This window comes from Mus musculus, chromosome 9 (assembly GCF_000001635.26).
Source record: "Mus musculus strain C57BL/6J chromosome 9, GRCm38.p6 C57BL/6J".
Classification (NCBI taxonomy): domain Eukaryota; kingdom Metazoa; phylum Chordata; class Mammalia; order Rodentia; family Muridae; genus Mus; species Mus musculus.
In genome coordinates, this window is record NC_000075.6 from 49,543,246 (window position 1) to 49,556,311 (window position 13,066).

At 43.2% G+C, this 13,066-nt stretch overlaps 1 protein-coding gene and 1 long non-coding RNA gene across 34 annotated transcripts in view; one reads left to right on the forward strand and one right to left on the reverse strand.

Annotated features, from left to right (window-relative positions):
- Ncam1 (neural cell adhesion molecule 1) overlaps nt 1-13,066 on the reverse strand; it is a 297,265-nt gene that overhangs the window by 41,117 nt on the left and 243,082 nt on the right. For 23 of the 33 annotated variants that reach the window (XM_006510071.2, XM_006510067.2, XM_017313195.2 and 20 more), the window contains exons 9-13: nt 7,295-7,324; nt 2,913-3,063; nt 2,354-2,538; nt 1,908-2,004; nt 1,406-1,576 (exon numbers count right to left, since the gene is read on the reverse strand). In XM_006510071.2, coding sequence (XP_006510134.1) covers nt 1,406-1,576; nt 1,908-2,004; nt 2,354-2,538; nt 2,913-3,063; nt 7,295-7,324 — 634 coding nt within the window. The remainder of the gene's footprint in view (nt 1-1,405; nt 1,577-1,907; nt 2,005-2,353; nt 2,539-2,912; nt 3,064-7,294; nt 7,325-13,066) is intronic. The other 10 variants (NM_001311065.1, XM_017313194.2, XM_011242413.2 and 7 more) reach the window with 1 other exon arrangement.
- Gm11149 (predicted gene 11149) overlaps nt 1-13,066 on the forward strand; it is a 49,738-nt gene that overhangs the window by 24,958 nt on the left and 11,714 nt on the right. The gene's annotated exons all lie outside the window — the stretch shown is intronic.

Consider the following 13,066-nt stretch of genomic DNA (forward strand, 5'->3'; position numbering starts at 1 on the left):
ATTGTTTGGCAACTAAGCAGAAAAATTGGAAGCAGGAGATGAATGAAGACCTCTACGCTCCCGTTCACACCTGCAGTGTGAAGTCCCAAGTACACACCAATGGTCCGGAGTCACAAGCAGCCTCGATGACTTTTATATAATAGATGAATGGACTAATGAAATGTATCAAGGAGCAATGGTGGGGGATTTACCCAGTCTTACGGGCGAAATGTTGACACATGCTATGGTATGATAAACCTTGAGAAGATTTTGTTAAATAAATAAGCTGCTGCTAGAGGAACATAGCATATGATGTCACTCTCATGAAGAACCTAGAATAATCAGCTAGGGAGTGACAGTGGAATGGTAGCTGCCAGGGACCAGAGGAGGTAGATAAAGGAGGAGTTAGGGTTTCTGTCTAAGGTGACGCAAATGTGTAGAAGCTGGTCAGCAGGGATAGTTGCGACTCAGAGCTACTTGTATACTTAAAAATGGTTAAATGCAAAATACATGTGAATTTTTACCATAAATAAAATATAAGTAGAAGTGATCTTTTAAAACAGAAGTGACTGAGGCGGTATCTCAGTGGATGAAGTGTCTGTTGTACAAGAGAAATACCTGATTTCAAATCCCCAGAAGCCATATAAAAGCCGGGGTGGAGGCACTCTCCTGTAACCCAGCATAGGGGTTAGACACAGATAGGCCATAGACCACTGAAGCTCCCTGGTCAGCCAGCCTAGCTGAAGTCATGATTTTCAGGGCCAGATAATAAAGGTGGGGAATGATATAGGAAATCTTTATCCATCCATGGATATTTGATGCTGATTTCAGAAGGGGGGTACAGAGAGAGACGGGGGGGGGGGAAACAACACACAAACACACACACACACACACACACACACACACACACACCCGGGGTTTGGAGGAAGGGAAGGAGGAAGGCAGAGAGGGAGATAGAAAGGAAGAAAGAGAGATGGGGATATTTAATCTTGAAAGACATCACCAGATTGACTTAACTTGGAAGATAGAACAGGGTTTACTCATGGTAGATCTGTCTGTCATCTTGCTGGCTTGGTCAGCAAGTACATGACTGTCCCTGGGTATAGCCCATTAGGGATGCCCAGGTGTCATCAGAGAGGAAGCAGAGAGCAGAGTAGGGGATGCTCTGCACTCTGTCCCATTGAGCTCAACACCTAATCAGGTCGTCTGTCTGAGGATCCTGGTGAGGTCACAAGAACTAGCTTCTGTAGCAGCAGGGACAGAAGGTCAACAACTCTATGGAAGAATGACCCTGACCTATTTCTAGATGAAGAGTTCCTTTCTCTAGAGGAAGCTGGATGGGATGGCAGATGGTGACATCCTGCTCACTCCCCACCTACACAGTCAACAAGGATCTGATGAATTTGAGGGTGTGTACTAGACTCACCTTCTTTGGCATCATACCACTTGAAATGCCAGGATTCTTCGCCCAGCGACTTCCACTCAGCCTTGTACTTGAGAATGGGCACGCCCCCTGTGGCCTCTGGCTCATCAAACTGCACCTGCGCTGTGCTGGAGTATGGTTCCACCCGGTCAATGGATGGAGAAGACGGTGTGTCTGTGAGAATACGTATGGACACCCAGGTCACAGATGTGGCCCAAGATCACAACACCCAATTTGAAGTATGTCTCTCATGTTTCTGCTCTATCTTGGAAACCCTCTCTAAACGTAAAGAATCTCTGGTTTTGGAGACTCCACTTTCGTAGCTTACTTCACATTCTCCTCAACCTATCCCATAGATGGATTCTCTCTCACTCTAAGTTGCTATCAGCATCTGACTCTTCAGAGCCTGACTTTATCTTCTACCCCTTCATTAATACCCTTTAAATGTATAAGATGCACCAATGAGGGCAAGGATGGTGTGGAAGTTGGCATGAATGGCACTTACCTGCTTGAACAAGGATGAATTCCAAGGACTCCTGTCCAATACGGTTCACTGCTGTACAGTTGTAGTTTCCAAAGTCATTTTCTGAATCAGGGGTCACCTGTAGAAGGATAAATCCCATAGATTACAAATGTCCCGTGGGTGGCCATGCTCATCTTTATTTCTTAGATACAGTTAGCAAAGAATAAATCAGGTGAGGAACACATTATCTATCTCAGTGGAAGGAGCTCAGTGTCTCATGGAAGAGATATATTCCACTTCCCAGTCCCAGCCTAGGCACATGGTCAGGACCAGTGAAGCTGAGGATGGGGACCTAGAAGAAAGGCTGAATTTCCTCTCCACCCTATGTCCTCCAGCTCTGGATGTGCCAGAGAAGCAGGAGACATGATGAAACTCATCTCATGACCACCCAGCCTGTTCCACCCTGCCCTTCCCACCCTCCAATTCACCTCCAGATAGCTAGCAGATGGGGTGTTGTAGATCTTGATATTGCTGTAGTTGGAGCTTGGCAGCAACTGACCATCTCGGAACCAGGAGATTGTGGCACTTGGGTAGGCGAAGACCTCACAGGTGATGTTCACCTGGTTCCCTTCCCAAGTGTACACAGCCACAGGGCCCTGGAGCTTGGGAGCATCTGCAATGAAGGACAGTGACCATCAGAACATTTTCTTGGGACATTCAGTCTGTCTTCTGGCACTAGAAAGATAAGCAGGACACAAAGCAGAGCTGCCTGGAGCAGTAGAGCTCTGGGAAATTTGGGAAGTCATGTTGGAATTCTCTGCTTGAGAGAACTCACAGCATGGAGGTCTGGTGGGTAGCTTGGGGATGACGTTTGTGTGTGGGTACTTAGGGCCATAGCTCTGACATAGTTGAGGGCCTTGGGGAATGAACTAGGCCTTGGGGAATGAACTAGGCAGAACTTCCTACTGAAGCTGAAGCTTATGTCTCCTGCATCCTGACCCTTCACTGCTTTTCCCTCCACCCACTCCTTCCCAAGTTATTCCTTACATTGAACTTCGAGGTACATGGACTGGGAATCCTGGCCGATGGTGTTGCTGGCAGTGCAGATGTATTCTCCAGCATCTGTGTACTGGATGCTCTTCAGGGTCAAGGAGGACACACGAGCATGGCTGCGAACCACCATGTGCCCATCCAGAGTCTGCCAGGAGGAAAGGAACAGCATCAGACACTGAGGTGAGGCAGAGGGCAGGGGCAACTAGAGCAGTGTGGGTCTAGGAGACAAGGTCATTGCTTGTCTTGTGATCAGTCTTTAGTCCTCGCTCTATGTCAACCTCTAAATTCATGCCATGTATTTCATAATGGAGGAGAGTATGGGAGCAGAATAGAAACTTGAAAAGCAGTTCCAAGAGAAAATGGGACTCAGTTGGTTGGGGACATAGGGAGGTTCCCCAAGACTAGTTTAAGGTGTGTTAAAATGGAAACAAAAGCCCTGGCTGGCACAAATTCCATCACGGCATTGTCTCTGTCCTTTCTTTCTGGTCTGACTATCACCCACAATTCTCTGGTGTGTGAATATGTAGTAGGACATGCCAATGGCACAAATGTAAGAAATGCAAGAAGTATCTTTCCTATAAATGCCTCTCTTTCCTGAATGCTTGATAGCAAGACAATTTTCATTCTTAATGTGGAAACAAATCAAAGCTCATGCCCTGTTAAGCAGAAACTAACAGAGTCTCCTCTTGAAGAACAGTGCAGAAAAAGTCACAGGCTCACCCAGGATCCTTTGCACCAAAGTTTGCATCCATTCCTAGTCTTTGATACTACCATTACTTTACTCAGTCTATAGAATTACAAGCACTGCTAAGAAATGAATCCGCACATAAACCCTAGGCGATGGATTCTAGAATATTTGCAAGGGTTCCTTCCTTGGCATTCTAAGCAAAAGGGTTGCTAGCTATTGAAGGGTTTAGGCAAATGTGCCTGGGCCAGACTTCCCAGAAAATTAGTAAACTGGAGAAGGGCCCTATTCTACATAAGCTGGGCTATTAAGTCCATTGCAAGATGCTTAGTAGAGTAGGACAAGAGGGTGTGCTGCATCTGCCATGCTATTGGACTTGCCCTTCAGAGAATTAAAGGGCACTTAACCTCAGTTTCTATCAATTAGAAGCTGACCAGAGGGCAGAACCGCACCATACTTTGCAAGCCAGTCCAGGAGATTCATAAAACAAAAACCAAACCAAAACCAAAACCAAAACCAACTGAAAAGATGTCTCTGGCTTTTTACAGCAATCTCAGTAGAGAATGGCACAGAGTCCATTTTCCATCAGTAACCAGCACTATTTGAATCAGGTCTGTTTTAGTTGTCTGAGTTGTATCAGGGACCTAAAATATGCTTCCAATGAGGGAAGGCAGGGCAAAAGAACACCATCTCTGCTTACATCTGTGTGTAGCTCTTTCTCTCAGAGAAGGATACCCTGTCAATAGAGGAGGCTTGTTGATCGAGAACTTTCATCCAAGGAAGTGATATACATTAAAGAGAGGTAACTGGAGACTGTCTTAAAGAGCCCAGAGACATACAATTTATTGGAGATGCTAGATCCCAGGCCTCCTTTTCTTATAGGCTGATAGTGGTCCAGCTCACTAGCTACTTTTATATGTCAATCAAAGTCTTCACCCATCAGTATCAATCAGGGACACTGAGAGCATGAAGTCATTCTTGCTGGTATCTCTAAAAAGTTGACCTGTTTGCTCATCATTCCTCTCTGCCTGAAGCACAACAGGACTGACGGGAGAAGGAACTCTGGGTCCACACAGGGTCTTGTCCACCTTGGGATGTACTGTGGTTCTATGTGATCCAAATAGTGCTTTTCCAAAGACTGCCATACACACAGTTCTCAGAACTCTAAGGGAACATTTCCATGTGGAAAGAAGGCTGATAGAGGCACACAAGTTGGAACACAAAACAAGATAGGAATAGCCTTTGTTCAGAAATGTCTGAAGATGAGCACAGAGCGTCTGTGGGACCTTTTTAGCTTATTTTTAAAAAAAGCTGCCTCCTTGCCTACATTTATTTCCCTGTGTGGAGATTTCTGTCATTTAATGATGTCATCAGACAAGGAGTCAATTTCTATAAGGATTTCCTATTCTGTAGTGGCTCACTGCAAGTTTGATGATGGGGCTCTTTGCCTGATATCCAGTCATCCCTTGGAGGTTATACTGATAAGACTCCTGTGTGATTGGGTTATCTCCTCCTGAAATAATTTCTCCTGGCACACGGACACACCCATAAGACAGTCCAACCAAAAGTCCTGCTGACCACTGAGGCTCCCTTAGAGGGAGCATCTGAGTTTGGATAAGAGTGGAAGAAGAATATTACAGCAAGGAGATTATTCTCTCACTCTTTAAAAAAATATGTGTGGTTCTAATTATTCTAATCAAAACAGTAAAAGTGTTGAGCCTTTCAGAGCATCCAGAATGAACCTGGCCATAACACAATCCCAACTGTTGCACTCATCTGGTCCTATGGACTTCATCTCTGAATGAGTCAAATAGGAAAAAAAATGGAACTTCCGAGCCCCATGGACCTCATTTACTTGGAAGTCAATTATGTCCAAAGTGAAATATTCAAGATAAAAGATACTTCTGGAAAATGGAGAGGGAGGTGCCCGCTTTCCTGGGAGCAAACCTCTTAGTTTCACTTATAATAATAATCCATTTACCATCTCCTTAATGCTCCCTGATAAATTTCAGCATCTCCTTAAGTCAAGTCTAGATCAGAATGACAGGGGGAGATGTACAAGGCTAAGCAGCACAAGATCTGTAGCTGGGGAAGTTGGCCCCATCATTCACCCCTCTTCTCTCCTTCCCGAATGCCAACAGGGCCATGATTTTTGGCCAATAAAGCACTCAGCTATGACAGCACTAAATGATTTCAAGGCCACAGGAGGGAAGCATTTCAGTGGGGACATGTGCTTGACTACAGTCTCCGTGTCATCAAGGAAGGCACACTACAGTAGAGATGAACTTACGATGAACAAGATTTGACCATGGCAGGCTGTTCAGGTGCAGAAATGAATGTCCCTGCCAGGGGATAGGTGACAACTTTGTCTGTGACCTGAAGACAGGAGCTATGTATTCTGACTGGTTACTACCCCAAAAGACTGAGAGGATACACTCACTCAAGTAAAGTCTAGAGTCTATTGGACTCCTGAATCCCCTTCTGTGATGGTTGTTTTGGGTAGTCACATTTCATTTGGAGGAACATAAAAGGGACTTTAATAGAAAGGATTCACAGGATATCTGAATCTCATCTAAATGTGCGTGTCTGTGCGTGCATGCTCGCGTCATTCCTCAAGAGCCTCGTTTTTCAAGAGTCTCTCACAGGGATCCAGGGATCCTTCACTAGGTGAGGCTAGCTGACCAGTGAGCCCCAGAGATCCACCTGTTTCTTTCTTCCCAGTGCTGAGATTAAAAGCCCACAACACCTTGCTTGGCTTCCAACGCGAGTGCCAAGGCTCAAAACTCCCAGGTCCTTGTGCTTGTGTGGCAAGCACTTTGCTGAGTGAGTTATACCTCCCTAGTTCCAGGGCAACTGGTTTTTAATGTTACAATTGCTCACTCACAGTGACAAAACCAGGTAAAAAAAATATGGTGGGCATGATGACATGAAGGGTCTTCAAGCACAGCAATGAAATAGAAAGGCTAATGATTAGCTTCGGTTTTCAACCTGAGTCCCATGTCACCTAAACTGAAGGGAGTAGGCAGGGAAATTGCAAAGGCTAAATACTACTGACTCTACAAAACATAAAACCATTTGTGCCAGATCACCCCAATCTTACAAATTTAATGCTCCATAAAGATAACAGATACATTGAACGATTTGGAGACACAGGTGAGAGATGACTTTGGTGTTGCTTTTGACAGGAAATGCGGTGTGAAAGGCCAGTCATTATCAAGTAAGTGAGCGACAAGATGAGCTGAGCTGGAAAGGGAAGGGCTGAGTGGGTTTTAGATCACTCACTCTATGACTTTATGGTCCAAAGCCACAGCCACCAGATGAGAGTTTAAACAATTTTCTCTCTCTCTTTTTTTCTTTCTTTCTTTTTTTTTTTCAAAATGCCTGGCTTGGGAATTGGGGCAATTTATGTCTATCAATATAATTACTTGGGTATGATTTTACCAGCACCAGCAAGAGAATAAGGTCTCATTTTAGGAAATAATAAAGATTTGCTCCTCCACTCCCAACACAGCTAGCTTGCTCATCCTAAGAAATGACACTATTGCTAGGTGATGTCTACTGCTATGGACCTAATCTTTAATCCACCTAAAGTGCTCACTAGGTTAGCAAGTCTGGTTATTAACTGTGATGGTGAGTTAAAACTGAGATGTTTTCAGAGCTAGAGACTGGCTAGTGGTCAGGTAAGCTATACCTCTTGCTTCTCTGGTCGAGTCCACGATGCCTGGAGAGAACAAGATATAAAACACAACAAGAAGGCAGTAAAATGTCACATGTTGCTTTAGAGAACTCACTCTGCATTCCGTGCACATGCAGTTCCTTTCTAATTCAGGAAAAAAATTTCAAGGCCCCCTTTCAAGGATAAGATTATCCATCCCCCATATTTAATTCAGATGTTAGTTGATGTTCACCACCTCCCACCTTATGCATGTTAAAATGCCTAATTTAAAGTTGAAGGCATCCTAAACCCTATAGATATATGTATCAATACCAGAAGACACATTCAACTCCCCTATGCTGAGTAACTTAAACAGTCTTCATAATATTTGAGGGCACTCAGTTCTTATCAAATAATCTAGGGTTATTTAAAGAGTAGATTTCCCCCCTCTGAATGTTTTAGACAGATTATCACAAATATGCTAAAGCCATTAAATGCTCATGCATCTTACAATTCAGCATGCATTTCATTAAAAGTGACTATATAAACAGAAAACAAGAGAGAACAGAACACGGTGCAGAGCCATACAATGAGTGTGGGAGTATGAAATCTTTGAGACTATGGGTCAGGGAGCTTTGAGGATGCTAAATGCTAGGTGATGATACCTAACTTAGCCTTAGTGCTTAAAGTTAGATGGTCTCAGATGATGGCGTTTGGATGGAAGCAATGGACCATCTTTATCCAACATGCCACTCATGAGAGAGTAAGAAAACTCACGCTCATGAAGATTCGGGGAACTTTCTGTTCAGGTATGGTATAGATTTGTTGCTTTATCCTATAAGTAGTTTTCTACTCTGTTTTCAAACTCCAATTCAAAGACATCAGAGCTGTGTTAGCTTCTTCACTGGGTGGCATTCCTGACTGACTGTCCCTGATGTACAGATGACAAAGGACACAAAAGGTGCTAGAAACAGTGAATGTGAACGAGCTAGGGGACAGTCAGCCCATTAAATGCAAGGCACTTTGGCAAGACAGGGAGAGGGAAACACTGGATCACGTCACATGGTGCTGGGATGAGGAAGTGAGACCAGAAGAACATGCACAGAACAAAGTGATGGTGGCCCAACATGTCAGCTAGAGTTGCCAGTTCTACAATGCTTTAAAGCTCATTTGTCACATGCCAGGACTGAGTCAATCAAGACTTCTGGTTTTTTTTTTGTGTGTGTGTGTGTGTGTGTGTGTGTGTGTGTGTGTGTGTGTGTGTGTTGTTGTTGTTGTTTTTTGTTTTTAAAATGGGACTCTATCAAATATGCTTATTTATTTTCAAATTGGATTCTTCAGTGTCTCAGTCCCAAACTCCAGCATTCTGTGGCTTTTAAAATAAGCTGTTGCTAGGGACATACATTCCTAGTGGCCTGATTCTTTCCTCTGTGCCTGGTGGAATGCAGCAAATGTCTGTCTTAACTCTAACAATTTGGCGGTGGGGCCCACTCAAAGGTAACCTTACATGAAAATCTATGCATGTCAGAAATAAATCAGGCTCTGGTTATTATGCTGCAAATGTTGTTAGTATTTGGTTGTTTCAATACTTCTTTTTGCTGTTATATATACATATCTAGTAGTTTATATGTATATAAGCTAAAACAGAGCTCTTCTAGCTCATATTAAACATTCTCTCTATATAACCACCCATAGCATAGACGAGTCAGGCTATGCAAAACATTGCCTGATGTTTGAAAGTGGGCAGTGGGTCTGTACCCAATCAGGAATTCTCCCAAGTGAAAAGAAAGTTTGGGCTTCGAAAGAATTCAGAATGTCAAAAGGTCTCCCTTAATTGTGGATACTCTGCCAGCCAAAGACTCAAGGCTCACTAGGTACTTCTTATATGTCCTATGATCTTAGCTCCCCACCCTTCTTTTTCCTTAGTAATAGAGAAGGACCCATATTCTTTCTATGGAGGCATCTCAAAGGCACAGAGGTGTTCTAATAGCAAGTGATGGATGTCTTTTTTTTTTCTGCCAGTGATTGAGTATGCAGATCATAATCCCTGAGTCTCACTCAATGTGTAAACACCCAAACACCTGGCAATATTTAAAATGAATCTGTATAGAATGAAGAATGACACGAGACAGATGTGGAACTCTGGAAAGTATCACAAACACCTCCACAAGACTTAACCCATACTGATGTTCACTTTTCTCTTTTTGCTCAGGCTACCAATGATTGCTAAGAAGTAGATAAACTTTTCCATATCTGGTGTACCTCACTTATCTCAATTATCCAAACAATCACACTTATCTTAGCTACTAATAGTTGCTGACTTAAACCAACTTCATTTGCTGAAGCTTAATGGATTGATGAGACTCGATCCAGAGGCATGACCAATGGTATGGTGTGACTACACTCATATTGAATTTATTCCAACTTCCCTTTTATAAGGAAGAACAATTCTGTAATTGTTTAGTAGTAAGTTGCTACTGGGTGTGAAATCCTTGCCTCCCTCTTCCAATGAGAAGGGCAGCATCATGGTCAATCAAGATGTGAAAGACAAAGCTGCTTTAATCCATTTATACTCCTTGCTGAACCTCCAACCAAAGCAACCAGGATAACACAGGAGCACTGTTGCACCATGATCATCACTTTCTGAGCCACAGACTTGGAAGGAATCTGAGGTCTGTGAACTCGGTCCTTGTCCCAGTCAATATTTTCATCAATGACTCAGATATTTTGAATAAGGATTCACACAAGTCTGGAAGCAATGGTAACATGAATGTTAGGTGACAGCTACAATGGGAAAGCTAATCCATTACCTGCACTTGAACTTCAAGCTTAGTGCTAGGGTCACCAGTGACTGCTCTACCTCATTACCTTTAACAGGCAGATATAACGTAAGTGCAGTAATCTTAGAGGAAGTACTCCAACTTCCAGACTTATGAGTAAAGTTCCCTTGAACAGTGAACAGTCAATCCTAATTGAAAGATGGCCTGATATAGTCGTTTTCCAGCCAGGGAGTGTTTTAGTGATGCTTACAATTGGCTACTGGTGAGAAATGTCAGATAACTTGCAATGCACAGGACAGTCCCAGTGAAGGGAGAGTCCTAAATGGCCAAATGACTGTGGATGAAATACATATAAAATCCTGCACAGTTGTTTAATTAATTAATCAATTTCACAAGTCTAGGACAAGAGATACGTGGCCTACAAGCAGTCCATGTTAGACCTACACAGTCTAGGTGACCACGATACGACAGGATTCAAGGGCTAATGCTGCTTTGACTACATGGTGGTATCTGGGTCAAGATGATAACCTCACTGGGATCTGTTCAGGTTACCAGGGGATGGTAAGATTTTATTGAGTGCTAGTGAAGTGATGCTCTTGAGGTGTAGGACGACTAGCAGGGTGGAGGATATGGAAAGCACGAGGTATGAGAAACAGCAGAAAATGCTGTGTGTGAGTGTGAGTGAGTGTGAGTGAGTGTGTGAGTGTGTGTGTGTATGTGTGCGTGAGTGTGCATATGTGTGTGGGAGTGTATGTGTGTGAGTGTGTCTGTGTGTGTGTGTGTATGTGTGCGTGAGTGTGTGTATGTGTGTGGGAGTGTATGTGTGTGAGTGTGTGTGTGTGTATGTGTGCGTGAGTGTGCGTATGTGTGTGGGAGTGTATGTGTGTGAGTGTGTGTGTGTGTATGTGTGCGTGAGTGTGCATATGTGTGTGGGAGTGTATGTGTGTGAGTGTGTCTGTGTGTGTGTGTGTATGTGTGCGTGAGTGTGCGTATGTGTGTGGGAGTGTATGTGTGTGAGTGTGTCTGTGTGTGTGTGTGTGTGTATGTGTGCGTGAGTGTGCATATGTGTGTGGGAGTGTATGTGTGTGAGTGTGTCTGTGTGTGTGTGTGTATGTGTGCGTGAGTGTGCGTATGTGTGTGGGAGTGTATGTGTGTGAGTGTGTCTGTGTGTGTGTGTGTGTGTGTGTGTGAGTGTGTGTTTGTGCGGGTGCGCTAAAGAAAGAAAAGAGGGCAACAGCTTCTGTTCCAGTGACTAAGACTGAGTGAAAGAGGTGGAGGGTTCTGAGTACTGGAAGGAGAAAGAAAGCCCCTTGTGACAGTGTAACTATTACATGCCAGACAGAGGCTGGGTGACCTGATAGGGATTCTAGGAAGGGCACCAGATGGAACCACATAACCCAAAAAGGTGCCTCGCCACCATCTCTTAGCCTGCAGTTCGATGGGACTTAACTCTCAGGGGGCTTATTTATTGTACCCATTAGGTAAATTGATATTCTTGTGATCTGTCTGCCAAAGCATCCTGAACTTTATAGTTTTCTTCCACTCCTATAGTTCAGTGGTGCAGGTGATCTCCATATATAATTACATAGAATGAAAATTTAGGTGCGAACGAATGTGAGTGGAGGTTGCCATAGTGAACATGATTTGGGCTAGAACTCGACCTGCTCACAGACAGACCATGTTTCACATTTCTAGTCATCTACAATATCAGATTGGCAGCTTCTTGGATGTCAATATTTAATCAGTGGAAGTGGCAACTTTTATCACAGAGGACTTTATTTAAAAAAATGCATTAATGTGACAGCATCATGGACCTATCTGGAAGACTTGTTCTGACACTGACTGGCTCATGCACTGTCAATGCCACTCCATGCAACCCTGAAGCTAGTCTAGAGTAAAAGGAGCTGTGATCTAACCTGCGCTGGAACTGAATAGCTATCTCAGATCAAGACAGATGGTCGATAGAGAAAACTGAGTTGTTTTTTAAAAAAAATCAGTCCCAACTGGGCTTGAAATGGTCTTTTCTAATAGCTTCAGTCTCAATATTTAGGGCGAATGAGTGCATATTAGTTCCTAGCTATTTATTCTCATTTTATAAAAATGAAATCGTAGATACAGGCCAGAAGCGCCAACCTATTAAAGCAAACCCCAAGTAGGCACAAATCTTCGTAGTCCTTCTTGTCTAGTTTAACTGTTGAGCTATTTCTAGAAAAGACACGGAACTTAAAAACGTCGTTCATCTGAAATAGATGTTTTGTCCTTCACTCTAGGTCAGGGATACACACTGGGTCACTTAGACAAATCTACTTTGAAATCTAATATAAAAAGATTGGTCAAGCAGTGGCTATGTGGATTAAGCCCTGAAATGCACATTGGATCCACGCAACACACAAAGGGAGCCGACATCTTAGCTGGGAACTTAATAAATGTCAATAAAGAAATTATCAAAGTAAATACCTCACTTCTTAATTTAGCTGGCTTTTGCAGATCAAACAGCATATGCGAGTTTCAAAAATATTTAGCAGTTCCTCAGTTGAGTTTTTGTTAAATTGGTTTCAACTCTGGGTATAAAACTTGCAAAAAGAGCAATGGGATATTTGGAGTGGTGCTTTCTGTTCCTTTAGGTTTTGCTTTGTTTTCTGATACAGAGGCAGAAGTCAATCCCTCAAATGCAAATTCCAGTTTTAGTCCTGCTACTTAATTCCACCCCCTTTGGCTTTATTTCAGTTTGTTTCTAGAGATTTCCTCTGGCAAGGCAGAAGCATACATATCTATCATATTTGGCATTCTGGTTCAATAGGCAATCCATTATACATAGTTTTTTTTCAAGCTAAGGCTATTACTCCTGAGTAGGTAACTGAGCTTTGGCCAACTAAAATGAAGCCTATTACTACAGGAGATGCAACTTACTACTGAAGAGGTGCCAGGAAACCAATATTTTTTTCCTTTATGAAATGCTTCAGACTGAATTTAGGGCTGTGTGCCCCACTGTGTTGTTTGTCCTAACAAGATCTATACTGCTCACCAT